This window comes from Astatotilapia calliptera, chromosome 12 (assembly GCF_964374335.1).
Source record: "Astatotilapia calliptera chromosome 12, fAstCal68.1, whole genome shotgun sequence".
Lineage (NCBI taxonomy): Eukaryota > Metazoa > Chordata > Actinopteri > Cichliformes > Cichlidae > Astatotilapia > Astatotilapia calliptera.
Window position 1 is genome coordinate 23,821,478 of NC_137433.1, and position 20,276 is coordinate 23,841,753.

General features: G+C 37.4%; 1 protein-coding gene across 2 annotated transcripts in view; it reads left to right on the forward strand.

Moving 5' to 3' along the window:
• LOC113033639 (solute carrier family 28 member 3) overlaps positions 1-14,942 on the forward strand; it is a 47,300-nt gene extending 32,358 nt beyond the window's left edge. The window contains exons 5-17 of one of the 2 annotated variants that reach the window (XR_013912682.1): positions 1,367-1,511; positions 1,609-1,722; positions 1,958-2,035; positions 2,163-2,243; positions 2,521-2,601; positions 2,707-2,832; positions 3,603-3,727; positions 3,900-4,068; positions 4,188-4,385; positions 5,229-5,310; positions 5,869-5,935; positions 7,181-7,279; positions 13,275-13,315. Coding sequence is in view for 1 of the 2 variants with exons in the window: in XM_026187633.2 (XP_026043418.2) it covers positions 1,367-1,511; positions 1,609-1,722; positions 1,958-2,035; positions 2,163-2,243; positions 2,521-2,601; positions 2,707-2,832; positions 3,603-3,727; positions 3,900-4,068; positions 4,188-4,385; positions 5,229-5,310; positions 7,181-7,279; positions 13,275-13,389; positions 13,504-13,621 (1,531 nt within the window). In the remaining variant the exon portion in view is untranslated. Of the gene's footprint in view, positions 1-1,366; positions 1,512-1,608; positions 1,723-1,957; positions 2,036-2,162; positions 2,244-2,520; positions 2,602-2,706; positions 2,833-3,602; positions 3,728-3,899; positions 4,069-4,187; positions 4,386-5,228; positions 5,311-5,868; positions 5,936-7,180; positions 7,280-13,274; positions 13,390-13,503 lie in introns of those variants that run through there. The other variant, XM_026187633.2, reaches the window with a different exon arrangement.
• Positions 14,943-20,276: the final 5,334 nt, after the last annotated feature.

The following is a 20,276-nucleotide window of genomic DNA, read 5'->3' on the forward strand; positions in this document are numbered from 1 at the left end:
TACAGTATCTGCGGAAGAGTTTAGAAGAGCGATACAACTGTGAGTGTCTACAGCCATCTGTAAAATATGGGTTTGGGCCACATTTCAGCTGGTGGTGTTGGGGATCCTGTCAAAATAACATTATGAAGTCAGAAAAGTATGATCAGATTCTGATCAACCAATCAACACCATCTGGAAAGTATCTGATTGGCAACAGCTTCATTTTTCAGCATGATAATGATGACAAACACACTGCTGATGCAGTAAAAGCATACCTGGATAGAAAAACACACAGTGGAACATAATCAGCTAAGGATTAGCATCCCTAGAGCCTGGACATTAACATTATTGAAGCAGTGTGGGATCATCTTGACAGAGAACAGAACAAAAGGCAGCGTGTCTGTGAAGGTTCTCAGTCATCGTAGTCAAAGGAGCTTGCAAAGAGAAGCGTCTGGACTTCTTTAAGTTGCTTGAAGACGTTTCACCTCTCATCCGAGAAGCTTCTTCAGTTCTAAGGTCAAATGGCAGAGAGTCCCAGATATAAACCTAGTGGGAGTGACCCCCCACAGAGGGACAAAAGGACCCCCTGATGATCCTCTAATCGCCTGAGCCAAGGTGGGAAACTGGGCGTGGGTCCCAATCAGCCAGAGTTTCGGGTGTGTTCATTGTGAAACCTGGCCCCACCTTATCATGCGAATTCATCTGACCTCAGGAATTCATCTGACCTCAGGAATTCATCTGACCTCAGGAATTCATCTGACCTCAGGAATTCGCATGATAAGGTGGGGCCAGGTTTCACAATGAACACACCCGAAACTCTGGCTGATTGGGACCCACGCCCAGTTTCCCACCTTGGCTCAGGCGTCATCAGGGGGTCCTTTTGTCCCTCTGTGGGGGGTCACTCCCACTAGGTTTATATCTAGTGGGAGTGTATCTAGCTCCTTTGACAACAAAAGGCAGCCAACATCCAAAGATTAGCTTTGAACGTCCTTCGGGAAGCCTGGAGAACTATTCCTTAAGAGTACTTAAAAGAAATGACAAGAAGGCCTGCCAAAGAGTTCAGGTGGAAGAATACAGGTGGTCAGACCAGATATTGACTGTTAACTCTGGTTTTGCCTTATGTACAGTATTTTTATTTATGTTTGCACATTCTAGTAAATCACTGCACCCATTTCCAGATTTCCTAGAAAAACGTAAAGAAATGAGAGTTGGTTCAAGATTTTGCACAATAGTGTATTTGTTCTGTTTCTAAGCTGACACAAATTTAGATATATAACAGTATTATACACATAACGTGGAATACACACTGCATACTATAGTGTTTGTACAGAGTCTGTGTGTTCTTCTCTCTGAATTCCTCCACTTCCCCTCTTTCTTTCTCTTTCAGGATAATATATATGTCAGTGCTCATAGCCGTGGTGTGCTGGCTTGCTCTGGACACGGCCCAGCGGGGGACTAGACAGCTGGTATCTTTCTTCGGCTTGCTGCTGTTCGTCTTCTTAACACTCCTGTTCTCCAAACACCCCTTCAGGGTAAAAGACGGACATACATGCTTACAAATGCATAAATGCACAAATTCACACACGTATTTTTGCACATAGACAAATGTATTTTTCATGTGTGTTGCAGTGGTCTTGGCAAACGCTGGTTTTTGGGACTGGGCTGCAGTTTATCTTTGGCCTTCTCATTCTCAGGACCACTTTTGGTTTAGGTGCACTGCGGTGGCTTGGAAACAAAGCAGAGGTGTACACACAAATATATTTAAACACACACACATCCTTTTTTTAGTGGCTTGTATGGTTGCGTTTGGTAAATTTGCAGATGTAGCAATCACTGCTTTTCTAAAACAAATGTTCCTCCTGCATATATTTGACATTTAATCTTAAGATGATGGAAACACTACATTTAAAATGTAAAAAAAAATCATCTGTTACAATTTTCTTTTTTCTGTTGCTGAAAACTGAACATCTCTATGCAGGCGTTTATGTCCTTCACAGATACCGGATCAAAGTTTGTGTTTGGTGAAAGTTACACGGACCACTTCCTTGCCTTTAAGGTATGACGATCCAGTGAAACCGCACATGTGACTAAATGTGTTTAAAGGACAATCTAGTTTTTAATATCAAGGTATAAACATAACTAGAAGCATTACAAATATTTTGCTGATTGTGGACTCTCTGCAGGTGATGCCAATACTTGTATTTTTAAGCGCTGTCATCTCCATGCTCTACTACATTGGCTTCATGGCCTGGCTCATTTGTAAGGTGAGAATGGAGGAGAGCACAGACACAAAAAGACATGCTGTATAAGGAGTCAGATGAATTGTTTCAAAGCATTATTTTAGAAATAAGACTGTTGACTGTTATAGTAACAGACAGCACGGAATGAGAATGTATATTAATAATAATAATGATAATGATAGTGTTATATTTATCACATTATTATTATTATTATTATTGTTATTATTATTATTATTATTATTATTATTATTATTATTACAGTTTTCCCCTGTTTTACATTCCATCACTGATTTTTCCCCAGATTGGATTCATAATGCAGGTTACCATGGGAACATCTCCAGCAGAATCAATGGCTGCAGCTGGAAATATATTCCTTGGACTTGTAAGCAACTGTAACCATTTACAATAGTACACTAATATCAACTGTATTGATCAACTAATCTCAGTCGACTCCATTGTCTGTCCTCATCGTCATCTCTCTCATCAGGCCAACTCACCTCTCCTGATTCGTCCATATATCAGTGAGCTAACTCTCTCAGAGATCCATGCTGTGATGACAGGAGGTTTTGCCAGCATCTCTGGTACCATTTTGGGAGCCTACATCTCCTTTGGGGTGAGGAAGAGGATGTGCTGAAAGGATGGGATGTGGATTTGAAGAAGTGTTGAGATTGTCAGAGTTAGGCATATTTGGAAAGTGTTTAGGCACCCAAACTTGTCCTGTGTGCGCTTGATTAAAATTTTATTCTCGTGAATAAACTAACAAAAACAAATAAAAATACAAATAAAGGGAATAAGGGCAGACACAAGGCAAATTCATGTCAAGTCTGAATAATTAAATGGGAATTGGGAAAGTGCTAAACTACAAGCAATGAAAAGTATATACAGGGAACGCAGCAGGAAAATACAAGAGTGATTGACAAGATTTAAAAAAAAATTGGCTATAAGAAGTTCAAAGACAACCTCACATGTGATAACTGGACAGCAGTTTAACAAGAAGTTTAACGAACTGGAAAGTAATACGTGAGTATTTTCAGAAATAAAACAGAAAACTTAAATCAAGACACAATTTCTATCTTCTCAACCTTTTCTATTGACCTGGGCAGCTTAAATTTTGCAATGCAGTGGGCAGAGTTTACCCCAACATCAAAAAAACCATCCAAAGTTATGCTCTCTATCTCGACCAGGTCTCTCTCTCAAAAGAGATTCATCTTCATGGCTGAATAAAGGTCACATTTGTTGTAATTATTAATGCTCAATTTCAAAGAGCAGGATGCAAAAAATAGAGTAATTTCTCATTTCATTTAAGGCTTGTGACTGAATTTGACAATTTGATAAAAAGAAAATGAAAAATTAATCTCTGCCATTTGTTGCCTTTCCTTTGAGGTTGATGCAACGCACTTGTTGACAGCAACAGTAATGTCTGCTCCAGCTTCCCTGGCCATTGCTAAGATGTTCTGGCCTGAAACTATAGTTTCAAGGTCCAATCAACCAGTCAAAATGGACAAGGGGTGGGTAGGAGTGATCACAGTAAACACACAGATAACTACACCATACAACATCTATTGTCTACTTGATTCAAATGGTTACAATGGTTTTCTACAGTTCAATCTTTAAATTCACTCTGTTTAAATTATTTCGCTGTTGCTTCATCCTGTCACTTCTTTCTGACTTCTTCGTCAGTGAAAGCAAGAATTTGTTGGAGGCGGCATCCCTTGGTGCATCTCGTGCAATCGCACTAGTGGCCAGCGTTTTAGCCAACATCATTGCCTTCATGGCCCTGCTGTCCTTTTTTGATGCTGTCCTCTCCTGGCTGGGAGGGATGTTCGACTGTCCACAGCTCAGCTTCTCAGTGAATATACACAAACACATTCACCAACCCTCCAAAATAAACTTTATATAAATATAATAAAACACAGCTTGATGTGACTATTTTTCTATTGTTTCTGCTTCTTTGTGTCCCTTGTTTAGCTCATCTGCTCCTACGTGTTCATGCCTCTCTCCTTCATGATGGGTGTTTCCTTTGAGGACAGTTTCATTGTTGCTGAACTGATGGGCATTAAGACATTCCTTAGTGAGTTTGTGGCCTTTCAGAAGCTGTCAGAGTTGATAAACCGGAGGAAGGCAGGGGGGCCAGAATATGTGAACAATGTGAAGCAATACATTTCTGTAAGTTTTATTCATGTTCTCACTATTTCTCTTCTAATTTTTAGTTCTTTCCCTATCTGGTTTGCTCAGTATGATTAGTCACTGTTCACAAAACAGTGAATCAGTCATCTGTCATCACGATGCCACACAAAGTCAGCAGAACTTCACAGATCTCAGTCTATCCAGTTAGGAAGGATAAACAACTGTGGATTCCATTAAAAAAACATTTTAAAAAAACAGGAAGTGAGAGCTATAACTAAACAGGGAAATAAAAAACATATAGAAAAACTGTTTTGTCCTTGTCCTCGAGGACAAAGACAACATCGCATTGAGACAAAAAATAATGCTCCGTGTCCCCCAGTCACGGCCCGTGCGCCATCAGTGCAGATGCCAACATATCTGTCCCACACGAGTCCATGAATGTGTCCAGCTTTGAAATATATCTACTGCAGTTGTCCTTCTGTTTACAGAACAGTATCAGACCATTCATCACTTTCCATATGACTGTCTCCAGCTATGCTAGTCACTTGGCCAGTATCCACAGATACACGTTGTTGTTGAACAATCACCTGTGCAGTCACTGGCAAATGCAGATATGAGCTGATTGGTGGTATTCGATGCGTTTCGATGCTGCACTGAATGCTTGGAGACAACTTCGACAGTCAGGTGTCAGTCAATTGGGCAAGTGACGCCTGTGAATTTTCCCAGCGCAATTTTTTTGCTGAACACCAGAGGGTGGTATATACACATTTATTTACATCAAACTGTATTAGTGCAAATGTAGGCTTTTGGAATTCATGACACCCCCCCGCATACCTACAACTTCATGCGTTTTCTTTACTAGATTTATTTGCTCTGTTCCAGGTCCATTCTGAAGCCATTGCAACATACGCTTTGTGTGGATTTTCCAACATTGCTTCACTGGGGATGTCCATTGGAGCGCTGTGTGAGTGACACCTGTTACGAAAGCTGAGGAGAAAAAAAAAATAGAAAAACATTCAACTTCATGATGTTGGAAAAATTCTGAACTATATTGTAGCACACTATTTTTTGATAGTATCTCCACCACATGAACAGACTGGGGGGTGGGATGGAGGGGGTGTCCTTGATGTTTTTGGTTGGCACAACAAGGAACCCATCTGTCACATTTAAGGCAAGTTACAGTGTGTGGGCTGAATGGGCTTGTAGCTGCCAAATTCCCCTAACTCTCAAATAGACAGAAAATTATCAAAAGTTTAAACAAACGCATTTATAACTATTATTATATAAAGTAATGGGACAAGTCTAATTTGTGTGCTTGTTTTCAGTCAAAGAACAGACCGTGACTATGAAAAAATGATTACTTTAAATTAAGAAAAAACTCCACATTCATCATTTTGATGAAGTGTAGCGAAGAAGTTACAAAGATGAACAATCATGCATTTCAACGGTCCTGACATTTACAATGACAAGGCCAAACCTGATAAATGCACTTTTAAAAACATCTTCACAATTTCTTCTCCAGACACAGCTCAGGGATCCTTCAAGTATTAAAGGACTGAAAATAAGCAAAAAGTCTTGATTATAGAAGGGTAAGAAGAAAAAAACTGTCAATTTTAACTTTTCATGTCATTCTGCTGTTGTGCTCAAATGTAACAGGACAGTCTAATATAATAGTAACTTGTCCTTGGTCTACAAAGGACAAGTCTGAGGTTTGGAAGCCATGGGCATCACCAGAGAATAGATTTTCTGATGCTTTGCTGGTCCTGTGTTCAGCTGTTTGTTTGTGGGTCTTCCAGTCTGTAGTTTGATCAGGTGACTGTCTCGGTGCTTGTAGCACTCCTGAAGCTCCTGGTTTGCTTTCACAGTATGTCTGGACTACTTGAACAGTCAATTTTATTATATTCATCTGAATCTGACCGCTGAGTTTAGCTCTATACGTGGGGCGATCGTGGCTCAAGAGTTGGGAGTTTGCCTTGCAATCGGAAGGTTGCCGGTTCGAGCCCCGGCTCGGACAGTCTCAGTCATTGTGTCCTTGGGCAAGACACTTCACCCGTTGCCTACTGGTGGTGGTCAGAGGGCCCGGTGGCGCCAGTATCCAGCAGCCTCGCCTCTGTCAGTGCGCCCCAGGGTGGCTGTGGCTACAATGTAGCTTGCCATCACCAGTGTGTGAATGACCGAATGTGTAAAGCGCTTTGGGGTCCTTAGGGACTAGTAAAGCGCTATACAAATACAGGCCATTTACCAGGCCATTTTTATATGTGTCAGAATTGCTTCTTTCTCCTATCAAATCCTCAATAAGCACAGGTGAAACTCAGCTGCATCAATCTGCTACCGTTTGTTTCTCAATAACCTCCCACCGCCATCCTTCAGGTAAAAGTTGCCCACCACCTGTAAGGTTGGCTGAGTGATGTTGAGGGGTTTTTCTTTACAATAGGATCGTGTGATTCACCACTGTTGTCTTACCTGAATGTCCTTATCTTTTTATGTTGCACAGCTCACCTGTGTGATCCTTTTCCCAGAATGTTCCCACTATCTGTCTTATGGAAATAGCTGTTTTGTTGCCTATTTCACCCCCACTGAGAGCTCCTTCCCTCACACCTGTCCATGAAACAGCTTTTTAGGGAATAGTCCAATTACATTTGCACCTTGTATAAAACTGCCTTTAATTCCTCTAATCATTTTAACCCGCTGAACTACAGCTGAAGGTCTGAATTTCCATTTCACACTGATTGCTGGTTCAAACATACTGTAGAAGCACAGAGCCAAAGTTATAAACAAAATGTCCCTATGAAATTTAAACACCTAACTGTACGGCATAATTGTTCTTTCCCCAGCTGCCATGGCTCCAGACAGACGATCTGATTTCTCCAGCTGTGGCCTCAGAGCTCTGATTGCAGGCAGCATCTCTTGCTTCATGACAGCTTGTATCGCAGGTAACATCTGTTCTTCAGCCAGGCTTGATGTTCTCGGTAATAAAGTATTATGTTTGATATATTTCCTCATCAAGTACAAATATCTTTATTGGATCAAACAACTACTTCTACAGAAAGTGTGCATTAAATTTTCAGCAACTGTATATTAACCTTGTATACTGACATTGTTCTTAGTTCAAAAACATTTTTTATAGCTTTTACAACTGCAGAGTTTTAAACACATTTTTAAATTTACTATTTAAAAATCAGTTCAAATCCAGCTTTTTAGTAAGTACCTGAGAGTTTGAGGGTTAAATAATACAATTAAGCATTATACTAACACTATATTTACTTACTTGGCATGTAATAATTTATCTTTATCTGTAAAATATTCCTTAATTAAGATTTAGTCATTATTCATTGTTAACTATTCAGGAATCAGTCACCTTAGTGTCAAATGTTTCTTTATATCCTACATGAAAATTGGCTATACAGGGAGTGCAGAATTATTAGGCAAATGAGTATTTTGTCCACATCATCCTCTTCATGCATGTTGTCTTACTCCAAGCTGTATAGGCTCAAAAGCCTACTACCAGTTAAGCATATTAGGTGATGTGCATCTCTGTAATGAGAAGGGGTGTGGTCTAATGACATCAACACCCTATATCAGGTGTGCATAATTATTAGGCAACGTCCTTTCCTTTGGCAAAATGGGTCAAAAGAAGGACTTGACAGGCTCAGAAAAGTCAAAAATAGTGAGATATCTTGCAGAGGGATGCAGCAGTCTCAAAATTGCAAAGCTTCTGAAGCGTGATCATCGAACAATCAAGCGTTTCATTCAAAATAGTCAACAGGGTCGCAAGAAGCGTGTGGAAAAACCAAGGCGCAAAATAACTGCCCATGAACCGAGAAAAGTCAAGCGTGCAGCTGCCAAGATGCCACTTGCCACCAGTTTGGCCATATTTCAGAGCTGCAACATCACTGGAGTGCCCAAAAGCACAAGGTGTGCAATACTCAGAGACATGGCCAAGGTAAGAAAGGCTGAAAGACGACCACCACTGAACAAGACACACAAGCTGAAACGTCAAGACTGGGTCAAGAAATATCTCAAGACTGATTTTTCTAAGGTTTTATGGACTGATGAAATGAGAGTGAGCCTTGATGGGCCAGATGGATGGGCCCGTGGCTGGATTGGTAAAGGGCAGAGAGCTCCAGTCCGACTCAGACGCCAGCAAGGTGGAGGTGGAGTACTGGTTTGGGCTGGTATCATCAAAGATGAGCTTGTGGTTGCTGCTGCACGCAATGTTGATGGTGAACAGATCAAAACACTGACAGAATCCATGGATGGCAGGCTTTTGAGTGTCCTTGCAAAGAAAGGTGGCTATATTGGTCGCTGATTTGTTTTTGTTTTGTTTTTGAATGTCAGAAATGTATATTTGTGAATGTGGAGATGTTATATTGGTTTCACTGGTAAAAATAAATAATTGAAATGGGTATATATTTGTTTTTTGTTAAGTTGCCTAATAATTCTGCACAGTAATAGTCACCTGCACACACAGATATCCCCCTAAAATAGCTAAAACTAAAAACAAACTAAAAACTACTTCCAAAAACATTCAGCTTTGATATTAATGAGTTTTTTGGGTTCATTGAGAACATGGTTGTTGTTCAATAATAAAATTATTCCTCAAAAATACAACTTGCCTAATAATTCTGCACTCCCTGTAGTTCAATGGGTGAAATATGTCATTACATACTACATAATACTGACAATTCATTCATTCATTTTCATTCATTCATTCATTTATTTGTTCATTTCCAGGCACAACAAATACCTATATTGAACATAAAATGCACAAAACAAAAAACAAAAATTGCCTGAAAAAGGAGTGGGACGAAGAAAACTTATTAAATCCCACCCCTATACTCACTCATCAACAAAAAAACAAAAAAACAAAACAAAACAATATACTTCCCGCAGCTACGCCCATTATTGCATACAGTCCCATCAACAGCCCCGGGCGCATACAAGCATCTAAACTGCAGCTCGCAAGCAACAATTAGAGCCTTCATAACTGAATACAGAATATATAAATTATAAATTACATTACCACAGGTAACAGGCAGTAATAACTACAAGTAACAAACACACACATACACACATACATATACATACATATATATCTACACACACATGTACATATATGTACATACATACGCACAGTCTTTTTTTTTTTCTTTTTTTTTTGAATCCATACCAGCAATGGTAAGAGAACAGACATTACAGAGCACACTAAAAAACCATCATTGAGTATACTGTGACCAGACCAACTGTTTGTAGAGAAATTTAAATCTATGAATATTTTTGCATTGTTTCAGTTGTAAACTCAGACTGTTCCAGATTTTCACACCACATACAGACACACAAAAACCTTTACGGGTTGTTCGAGTTCTGGGTAATTTGAATTCTCCAAATCCTCTAACATTATAAACCTTTTCTCGAATTTCAAATCTAGTTTGTAAATTTGCCGGTAAAAGTTTAGTAAAAGCTTTATACAAAATTATGGATGTATTGTAATTAACCAGATCCTGGAATTTAAGTAACTTTGCCTGAAGAAAGAATTTGTGAGTATGATCTAGATAACCAGCCTTGTGAATTATACGCAGTGCTCGTTTCTGTACTGTGACTAATGGATTAGTTGTATTTTTATATGTGTTTCCCCACACTTCCACACAATATGTAAGATATGGAAGAACCAGGGTACAGTACAGAGTACAAAGTGCATCTTTATCAAGGAATTGTTTCACTTTGTTCAAAACTGCGAGGCTTCTGGAAATTTTGGTTTTTATGTGTCTGACGTGGGGTTTCCATGAAATTTTGTTATCAATTACGACTCCCAAAAATTTGTTTTCACTCACATTATCAATTGGTACACCTTCAATGATAATTGGTAATTCTATATTATATTTAAAATTACCAAAAAACATTGCTTTAGTTTTATTTATATTTAATGATAATTTATTTATGTCCATCCATTTTTTTTATTAATTGTAGCTCCCTGTTTACAGTCATTACAAGATGAGTATAATCATCGCTACTGAAAAATATGTTGGTGTCATCTGCGAACAGTATGAGTTTAAGTACTTGAGAAACATCAAAAATATCATTTATGTATACATTGAAAAGTTTTGGTCCCAACACTGACCCTTGGGGAACACCACATGTAATACCAAGTTTCTCTGAATGGTAATGCCCTATGCTAACATATTGTTCCCGACCCGTTAGATAACTTTTTAACCAGTTACCAGCTTTCCCTCGAATACCATATCTTTCCAATTTATCCAATAAAATTGAGTGATTAATTGTGTCGAAGGCCTTTTTGAGATCAACAAAAATACCAACTGCATATTTATTTTTGTCCAGTGCATCAGTAATTTCTTCTACTGCCTCAATTATCGCCATTGAAGTGGTTCTTTGTGTTCTGAAACCATACTGACCAACATTTATTATTTGATGTTTTTCAAGGAATTTTTGTAATCTTGAATTAAAAAGTTTTTCTAGAATTTTTGAGAATTGAGGCAGTAGAGAAATAGGCCTATAATTGGTAAAACTATGTTTGTCATTACTTTTATATAGTGGTATTACTTTCGCAATTTTCATTTTTTTTGGAAAACAACCGGACTGAAATGATAAATTACAGATATATGTTAAGGGACTAGCAATATTCAGAATAACCTGTTTAACTACAGACATATTTATGTCGTGATAATCCATTGAAGACTTAATTTTACATTCTAATGTGATATTTATTACTTCTTGCTCATTTGTAGCTGAGAGGAACAGTGAAAAGGGATTTGATTTTATATTACTGATATTTTCATTTTTATGACACGGGATGTCCGCTGCTAGTTCAGGGCCAACATTTATGAAGAATTTATTGAACCCATCGACAATATTACTCATGTTGTGATTTTCACCATTTGCATCAGTAAAATATTCAGGATATGATGTTCCAGAAGCTCCTTGTTTAATTAAGTTGTTTAACACATCCCAAGTTCCTTTTATATTGTTTTTATTTTCATATAATCTTCTTCTATAATAAAGTTGTTTGCTCGTTCTTATAATATCAGTCAATTTATTTCTATATGCTTTATATCTTTGTTCCACTTCTTTTGTTTTTACTTTGATAAACTGTTTATACAGATTGTTTTTCTTTTTGCAAGCATTAATAATTCCTTTTGTGAGCCAAGGACTTTTTTATCTTTTTTTTCTTTGTCATGTGTTCGTTTACAGGACAATGTTTATTGTACCACATAGTAAAAATATCTAGGAAATTGTCATAAGCCTTGTCCACATCTGACTCTTCATACACCGAACTCCAATCTTGTTGTGCTAAAATTGAAGGCATGAATTGCTTCTTCATTTATTGTTCGCTTTGCTATCATGATCTTGGTATCTATTTTTTTTAAATCACAGTCACACAAAGTAAAAACTGGTAAGTGGTCAGTTATATCACAGACAAGCAGGCCACTATTAATTTGGAAATCCATGACATTAGTAAAAATATTGTCAATAATAGTGGCGCTATGTGATGTTATTCTGCTTGGCTTTGTTATTGTTGGATATAGTGATAAGCTGTACATCGTGTCAGTAAAATCATCAATGGCTTTTAACCTTGTTGGGTTTAGCAAATCAATATTAAAGTCACCACAGATAAATAGTAATTTTTGGTTCACCGAAGCAAACGTTTTTTCTATCCATTCATTAAAAGTGTCAATACTTGAACTGGGTGTCCGATATATGCAACTTATTATAACATTTCTCTTTTTTTCATTCATGATCTCAATAGTCAAACATTCCAAAATTCCATCAATAGCCATAGACATAGTTGTTACAACATTATATTTTATAGAGTTATGAACATATATAGCAACCCCGCCGCCCGCCTTATTTAATCTATTCATGTATTTTAAATCATATCCATTCAAACAAAAATCTATTCCTTTATCGACATTGAACCAAGTTTCAGTGATGGCTATAATACTAAAGGGGCGAGAAAATTGTTGCAAATAGTCCTTAATGAAATCAAAATTAGAGTACATACTTCTGCTGTTAAAGTGAATTAATGAGAGCTTCCCATCTAGGTTAATTTCTTTTTCATATTGTTCCTGAGTGAAATAATTACAATTTTTAACAAAAGTAGAGAGAAAGTTACTTCCAGAATCTATTTCTGGATCTATTATATTATGCTCCTTATATTCACAATCTAGATCAATTACTTTCTGTTGAAGAATTAATTTCAACATGTCCATGTCATTTCCTGGTGTAATTAGAGATGTTGGTGTATTTATCATTTGATTGTCATTAGAGTTATATATTACCTCGATACATTAGTGTCAGTTGTACTTGTCCAGATCCTCCATGTTCCTCACTATCAGTACTTTTGCCTCTTCTGGTGTCCCGTTTAGCTTAATGAAAATCTTACAGTTTGTTACCCATGTATGTTGTATTTTACCATTCTTCTTCAGTTGCCTTGCCTTCCTCGCGATGTCTGCGTTTTTTCGTGTCAGATGCTCATTAATGAAAACATCCGTGCCTTTCAGTTTGCGTCCTTGTTTCAGCACTGCGACCTTGTTCTTCCGATTGACAAATCTCATAACGACGGCCGGCGGTCTGTCACAATACACAACAAGAAACATTTATTGATAGTACACTAAAATATACACTTTGCAAAAATGTACATTTTAAAGTACTTTTGATCAATCTTCAACATTTCTGCGTACAATTTAATAAGTACTTTCAATTTATCTTCATCTGCATCCTTATGTGCATTTTTATACAGTGATCTGGCATAACAGAATTATTTTTAAAATGTAACATTTTGAGCTACATTGAATTGATTCCTAAATCTTTAAATCTTCCAAATGTATCTGTTTGGCATGTTTTATAAAAGCAAATAATAAACCTACATACATAACATTTAAAACCACAACTCGGATTTTTGTTTTGTTTTAGGTATGTTGTACATCCCTGATTCTGAGTGCCCACATTTGCTGAGTGTAGAGTTCAACAACACCAGCATGACCAACAGCTCACAGATGCACGCCTGCTGCACAGAGCTGTATAACAGGTGTGTGTGTGTTTATTACTGTTTATTACTGTTGCCCAGTTAAAACGATATTACAACTCACTCATCTGACCAAGTGGACATTTTCTCGTGCATGTGTGTGTGTTTCATTTGCAGTGTGACAGTGTATGAGCCATGGAACGTGACAACAGGGGACGGATTCAGTCAGAGCAGTCTGCTGGGCTGCTGCACGCTCACGCCGTCTGAACTTTTCAACTGCAGCCTTATGCTGTAAATCACACACTCCAGTGCTACAGAGATGTGCTGTTTATAGGTTAAATCCTTTTTAGGGTGTTTTCCTTTTTTTAAGTTAAGTTTTCTTTCACAAAAAAAACTTAAAAATGAAACATGCCAAAAACGTCCTTTTACCCACACTTTTTGCATTGTTTTATAATGATAGTTTAAAATATAGTGGCTTTTTTGTCATATATCCTTTTCTTACTTCTATTACTATATAGTTTGAAAATAATACATTTGCACTTTAATATTTCTTTTTTTTTTTTTTTACTTTTATTTTGTTTCTACGTTGTAGCAATCATTATGTAAACAATCATTTCAAACTGCTCTGATGTGATTGATATTTTCTATGTCTGTACATGTGTTTCTAAAGCTTGTCAGTTTCTAAATAGTGCAAAAATCTCATGGTACAAAAAACTATATCAGAGTCATTTCCAGCACAAAAATGAGAAAAACTTGCAAAACCTGCTTAATTACAAGCTTGACAGAGAGGATCTAACCTATAACAACTTGATCCTGCCTTGCCTGGAGTGGTGAACTTTTCAGTAATGGCACACTGATTAGCCACTAGATGTCACTGGTGTCTTTTGGTTCCTGTTTAGCAACCTAAACGCTGGATATATCAGGTCATTATGTAGGCACACTGGTTTGACTGGCAGATTGTCCAAGAATCTGGCTCATCACAGCTTTACTGAATTGCTAAAGCACTAAATCCCACTCTGAGAGGCACATGGTCATATTTATTTTTTGTAATGCTCTCTTAATAATACCTATTTTCACAGTGAGAGACTTCCAATGCCTTCCAATTAAACACAAGTAAAACAACCATCTCAGTACTTACACTCAGTTCCTCAAAACTGTTAAAACCAATACAATACAATACATATATGCACCCATTTTCAGCAGATTCTCTATGGCTTCTATAACCAGGACATTGAGACCAGGAGACTCTTCTGTTCTCCCAACAACAACAGGTTCTCATTATTGACAAAGTCCTTTAAAAACACATTTCTTGAACACATAAACATAGATGCAAAATTTGAAGGAATCAGCGGGAATTGGCATGTTCCCAAGCAACACTTTGTCCTATTTGAGCAGGAAACACGTCAAAGCCTGGTGTCTGGTCTCAAGGTGCACAAAGACTTGTAACTTTGGCTAACCAGGAATGTTTAAAGTTACTGGATTTTCATTAATTAACTCTGGATCTTTTTTGCTGTAATGTATTTTTTCACTCCGTGCATTCAAGATTGCCTCTGGCATTTGCATACTGTAAACATGTTTGCCTATATCTTTGTAATAAAGTGCTTTTTATTCATTCATTCACAGTTAGCTGGAAAATCTGTACGTCAAATCTGTTTTTGATCTAGCTGGTAGTCATATCCCAGAAGAGTTTTTACCCTCTCTGTCTGTATGATCAGAAAACAACGTTGGATTTTTTTAGCAAAGATAAAAAATGTTGAGTTAAACATGATCTTGCCAGAAGTCGCATTCGAAGTGAGTGTAATCTGAAAATGTGATTCTGAACTTTACGGTTTTGAGAAAAACGATGGGGGATTTCAGGAAATGTGAAACAGAACAAAGAGGAAGATATCATGGCTGTACATTTACAACATCTGCATATGTGAGATGAGCATGCAATCATGGAGATCACAAATGACAGTCTCTTCATTAATTCCAGCACAAGCAAAAGGTCAGATGGCTCCCTTCTCGGTGGGCAGGAGGTGTGTTCACATGTGCGAATTTCACACACCCACAAAGAGGGAACATTGAACTCAGCCATGAGACACTGACACATAGGGCATGTTTAGGCTCCATCTTAACATTTGCACCTCTAAAAAAAAAGAAAACATGCATCGTTCATTTTGTCTTCATTTTCAGGGAAATCGGTGTGTTTAAAACAACGAGCCGTTTAGTTTAGACGACTTTTCTGCATCTGTAATATATAACAAAAGGAGACAATTTACATTTTTCCTTGTTAACTAATTATAGGAATAATCTCACCAATTTAATAACATTTTTCTTTGGCACACCATGACCAGCTATGTTTAGCTGAGTTTACTGTCACTGGTCAAAGAAATGCATGTTAAAAAAATATTCTGGTTTTATCCAGGTACTGAAAAACAGCTTTGTGGCTAATACTGGCATATTAAAAAAATATTATGGCACATTATTGTTTTTTTTATGAGCTAGTTTAAAGATATTCAAAAAGAAGTGAAATTAGTAAATATCTTTGGCTGCTCTAAAAGATGCACACACACACCCACACACCCACACACACACAAACAAACAAACCATCAAATGGAGAGAATAAACTCACCCTACAAGTTTCTTCTCCTTGAATCCTCTGAGATTTAAATCATTTTCATTTTCAAAACACGTTAATCAAACTTATCGTACAATAAAGTAAGAAAGATCTGATCTAAAAATGAGGCTGTGTATATTTACTGTATATAGCAGACATTCAGCAGCCCTCTTTGTACAGCCAAGTTCTCCCTCTAACTTAATCAGTTCTTAAAAATTGTTTTGTAACACTATGCATGGTTTGCTGGAAGGCTGTGTGGAAATTATATCATATATATCCAATTGTACATATATATATATATATTTAACAACCTAACTATGGGTTTTTAATCTGACTTACTTACCGAACTTACTTTGTGTTTGAGAGCTTTATCATCAAATCTGTAACAAATTTCACTCTTTAACTTGTATGTTTAGTTGATTTGAGTGTGAGGTTTTTCTCAATGTATTTTTTTATTATTTCTTTTATAAAATGTAATAATTAAAACAGAATCAGAGATATATTCTACTCTTAAATCAGGATTGGCATCAAAGCATATCAACTGAACAGGAAACCAACTTTGACCAGGGGGGCAAATTTAGCTTATTATTTCATTAAGAAACATTTTTTAAAAAGTGAAAATTTATTTTCAGTCACACAAAATGTGCAGAGGCACAAAAGGTAAATGTACATTTAAACCAGTGCCATAAAAGTTAATCCCACATAATCATACACTGGGCCACCTTTACAGACGTGCACAAAATTCAAACATGCACAACTTGCTTTAAATCACATTATGAACAAGTATCCACACACGTGTGGTGTGCTCACAGAGAAACAAAGAGCCATAGTTATGAAAGCTATAAAAGTGCAAACGTATGTGTCGTTGACTGCATAGCGTGCAAAGCAGGAGAGACATTTTCTCTAGGTGCCGATTTGGATTGATGATCTCACCACACACTGAGATGGTTGGGGTCGCTAACTGTAAGTTCAGAACATCCTCAACACGTTTCCATTTATTTAACAATTTTCATGTGAGACCGTGCATGAATTGATGAATGACCTCCTCTGAGTTTAAAAGACACTTGAGTACTAACAAGAGTCTCACTTTCAAAGGCCCACAGGCTCCAAAGTCCTCCTCAAACATGCTCCAGAACTGCTGCACATTCACGAAGCTACTATTAACTGAATTGTAAACTTGAGCTGTTAATTGTTAAAAATCTTAGATTTTACTTTGGGTTAGGGTTCTTTTAGCACCATGAATCTAGCATTTAAGTTAGCTATTGGAAAACTAATGCTAGCTATCCGTTATCAAGCTACAGTTAGCTAAAACGTTTCCAAACACAGCTCTACTTTTAACTTTGAATATTATAACAGCCTAAAATTTATGTTTAGATATTTGACTTATCTAAACATCTACTCCGTGTAAATGTAACCATAGTGAACATAAGGATCCCACAGCTTACCTGTTCTTACTGCTGCATGTCTTATCATTAGCTTTCACTTTTGAATCTTGCCAGGCTCAATTTCACACTTTGGCAGCTTATAGAAAATATTTTTGTCCTTTACTTTGATTTTTTTTGTTAAAGTCAGAGCCACAAATAGTTTTCCCCTCTTTGGGACGCTTAGAACTAACTGTATTTTGCCTCTACGGTGGACATTGATGTCACACAATGCTTTAAGATCAGCTTGGTCACAGAAATCCAACAGCACCATGTTGTTTAAAAACTAGAAACATGTTTTTCTGATTTCAAGTTACTTCAATAGATGACCTCCAATATTTGCCATACTGGTGAAACTGAATTGAAGATAAGGCGACTGTCCTATGATTTAAGGAGTGACCACAGCCTCCAAAAGCAGAAGAAGAAGAGGAAGAAGAAAAAGAGGATGATAAGATGATGATAAATGGGAGAAGGTAGAAAAACTATGGGTGTCTAGAAAGCTTTGCAGCCTGGCCCCCAAATGGTTTCACTAAAATGCTTTTGATGCAATGTGCATTTTACAGTGTAACCTTGTGAATTGAAAATCGAGGAAATGAAAATCGAGATCTTGAAAACAAAACAGAGCTACAAAAACCTTCTTGAAAGCAAATTTGCTGCAAAAATTTTTGGGTCTGCCTGGACTTGTATGAAAACCATAGCAGGGTTTCAAAATCCCCAGAGCAGTAGTCAGGTCATTTTAGATGGTTTTAATTCAGACAGAGATTTTGCAAATGCTTTAAACATGTTTTATGCTCGTTTTAGTTCTTCTGATTTTAGCGAGGATATTTTGGAAGTGAAACAGAAACTGAGAGATACTCAGCACTTTATCATTGAACTCAGCGATGTTAAAAAGGCCTTTCATACAGTTAATGTGAACAAGAGCCAGGGTCCTGATAATATTAGTGGCCGCCTAATTAAATCTTGTGCTGATGAACTCAGTCCTATATTTCAGGTTATTTTTAATCAATCCTTGCAAACACAACATGTGCCCTCTCTTTGGAAAGAAGCAGTCTGGGTTCCTGTCCCTAAATCTAGTCGTCCAAAAATTCTAAACGACTTCAGGCCTGTTGCCCTCACTTCAGTTGTAATGAAAGTCTTTGAAAAAATGTGATTATGAAAGAGACTGAACATCAGCTGGATCCAATGCAGTTTGCATATAGGCCCAACAGAGGAGTGGAGGACGCACTTTTGACTTTACTAAATCTAATTCTTAAACATGTAGAGAGTAAAGGGACTTTTGCAAGACTTCTTTTCATTGATTTTTCTTCGGCTTTTAATACAATACAGCCCCATATTAATTAAAAGACTTTTAGAACAGTTTGAAATCAGGAAAAACCTGGTGGGCTGGATTTTAGATTTTTTTAACTGACAGGTCACAAAGAGTGAGAATAAATGGGGTTCTGTCTGACCCAGTGTTCTCCTCCACAGGTTCTCCTCAAGGGTGCGTCCTATCGCCCTTATTATTCACTCTCTATACAAATATGTGTCAGGGCAGACATGAAAACAGGGTCATTATTAAATATGCAGATGACTCTGTTACTGTCAGCTTACTGAAAGAGGGTGAAATTAACCACGGTCCAGTCATTGATGACTTTGTTCAGTGGTGTGAGGAGTCTTATCTCCAGCTGAACATATCTAAAACAAAAGACATGGTTGTTGATTTTAGGAAACAACAAAATGGGCACGGAGTCACTTTAATTAAAGGTCAGAAAATAGAGCAAGTACAATCATATAAATATCTTGGGACCATAATAAATGAAAAACTGAACTTTGATCAAAATTGCAAATCAGTTTGTAAAAAGGGTCACCAGCACCTTTATTGCCTTAGGAAACTTGTTCATTTCCACATTGACCAAAAAATTTTAACTTTGTTTTATCGTTCTTTTATTGAGTCTGTTTTATCCTTTTGTTTGGTGTGGCCAGACCTCTGTCACAGAGAAAAATTCTCTAAATCAGATAGTGAGATGGTCCAGTCGTCTGATAGGTGAGCCACAGTCTTGTTTAGCCTCCCTGTACTCTAAGCAGGTACAGAGGATGGCTTTATCAATCCTTAAAAATGGTTCCCATCCTCTAAGGGGTGAATTTCAGCTTCTTCCCTCAGGACGGAGGTTTCTATTTCCGAGATGCAGGACAAAGCGTTATAAAAATAGCTTTGTCCCCGTTGCTGTCACTGAATTAAATAAGAACTGTTTTTGATTCGAAATACTAAAATTACTATATATGTGCCACAGTGAGCTTTATATATTTACTAGGTATGTGTGTGGGGGTTTTTTTTTGTTTGTTTGTTTTAGGGATGCCAAATGCTGTCATTTTTCTGTAAAGCAAATTTACCTTGTCTTTGGGTATAAATAAAGTTACCTTGACCTTGACCTTGTGGGAAGTAACAGCTGGTCAATTTCAAAAACCAAAAGAGAAGGGAAAGCAAATTCTACCGAGAACATTTCTGTAAGTACGAGGTACGTCCAATCTCAAAAAAAAAAGAAAAGAAAAGAAATTTCCTGCAGCAGCAGAGAGGACATTCAAGGATTAATGGAAAGATAAAGATGGATAGATGAAAAGGCCGAGTATTTAGGAGACTAAGGTTGGTAGATATTGGATTGTCATGTAGCACCACTCAAGAAGAAGAGGGAAGTGAAAGGGACCAGAGATGCACCGAATAATGGAGATGAAGCTGCATCAGCCAGTACTCTAAAAAAGCATACAAAGGAAGAGGAACAGACTGAGGAAGGCTGCTGGGATGACAGAAGCGCGTGGAGTTGGACTCGGGGTCGGCAGAAAACAGAAAATAAAGTTTGGCATGATTCACAGAGGCATTTAAAAGCAAAATAGGAAAAGAGAGAAATAGTGAAAGCATGGATGGATGGATGGATGGATGGATGGATGGATGGATG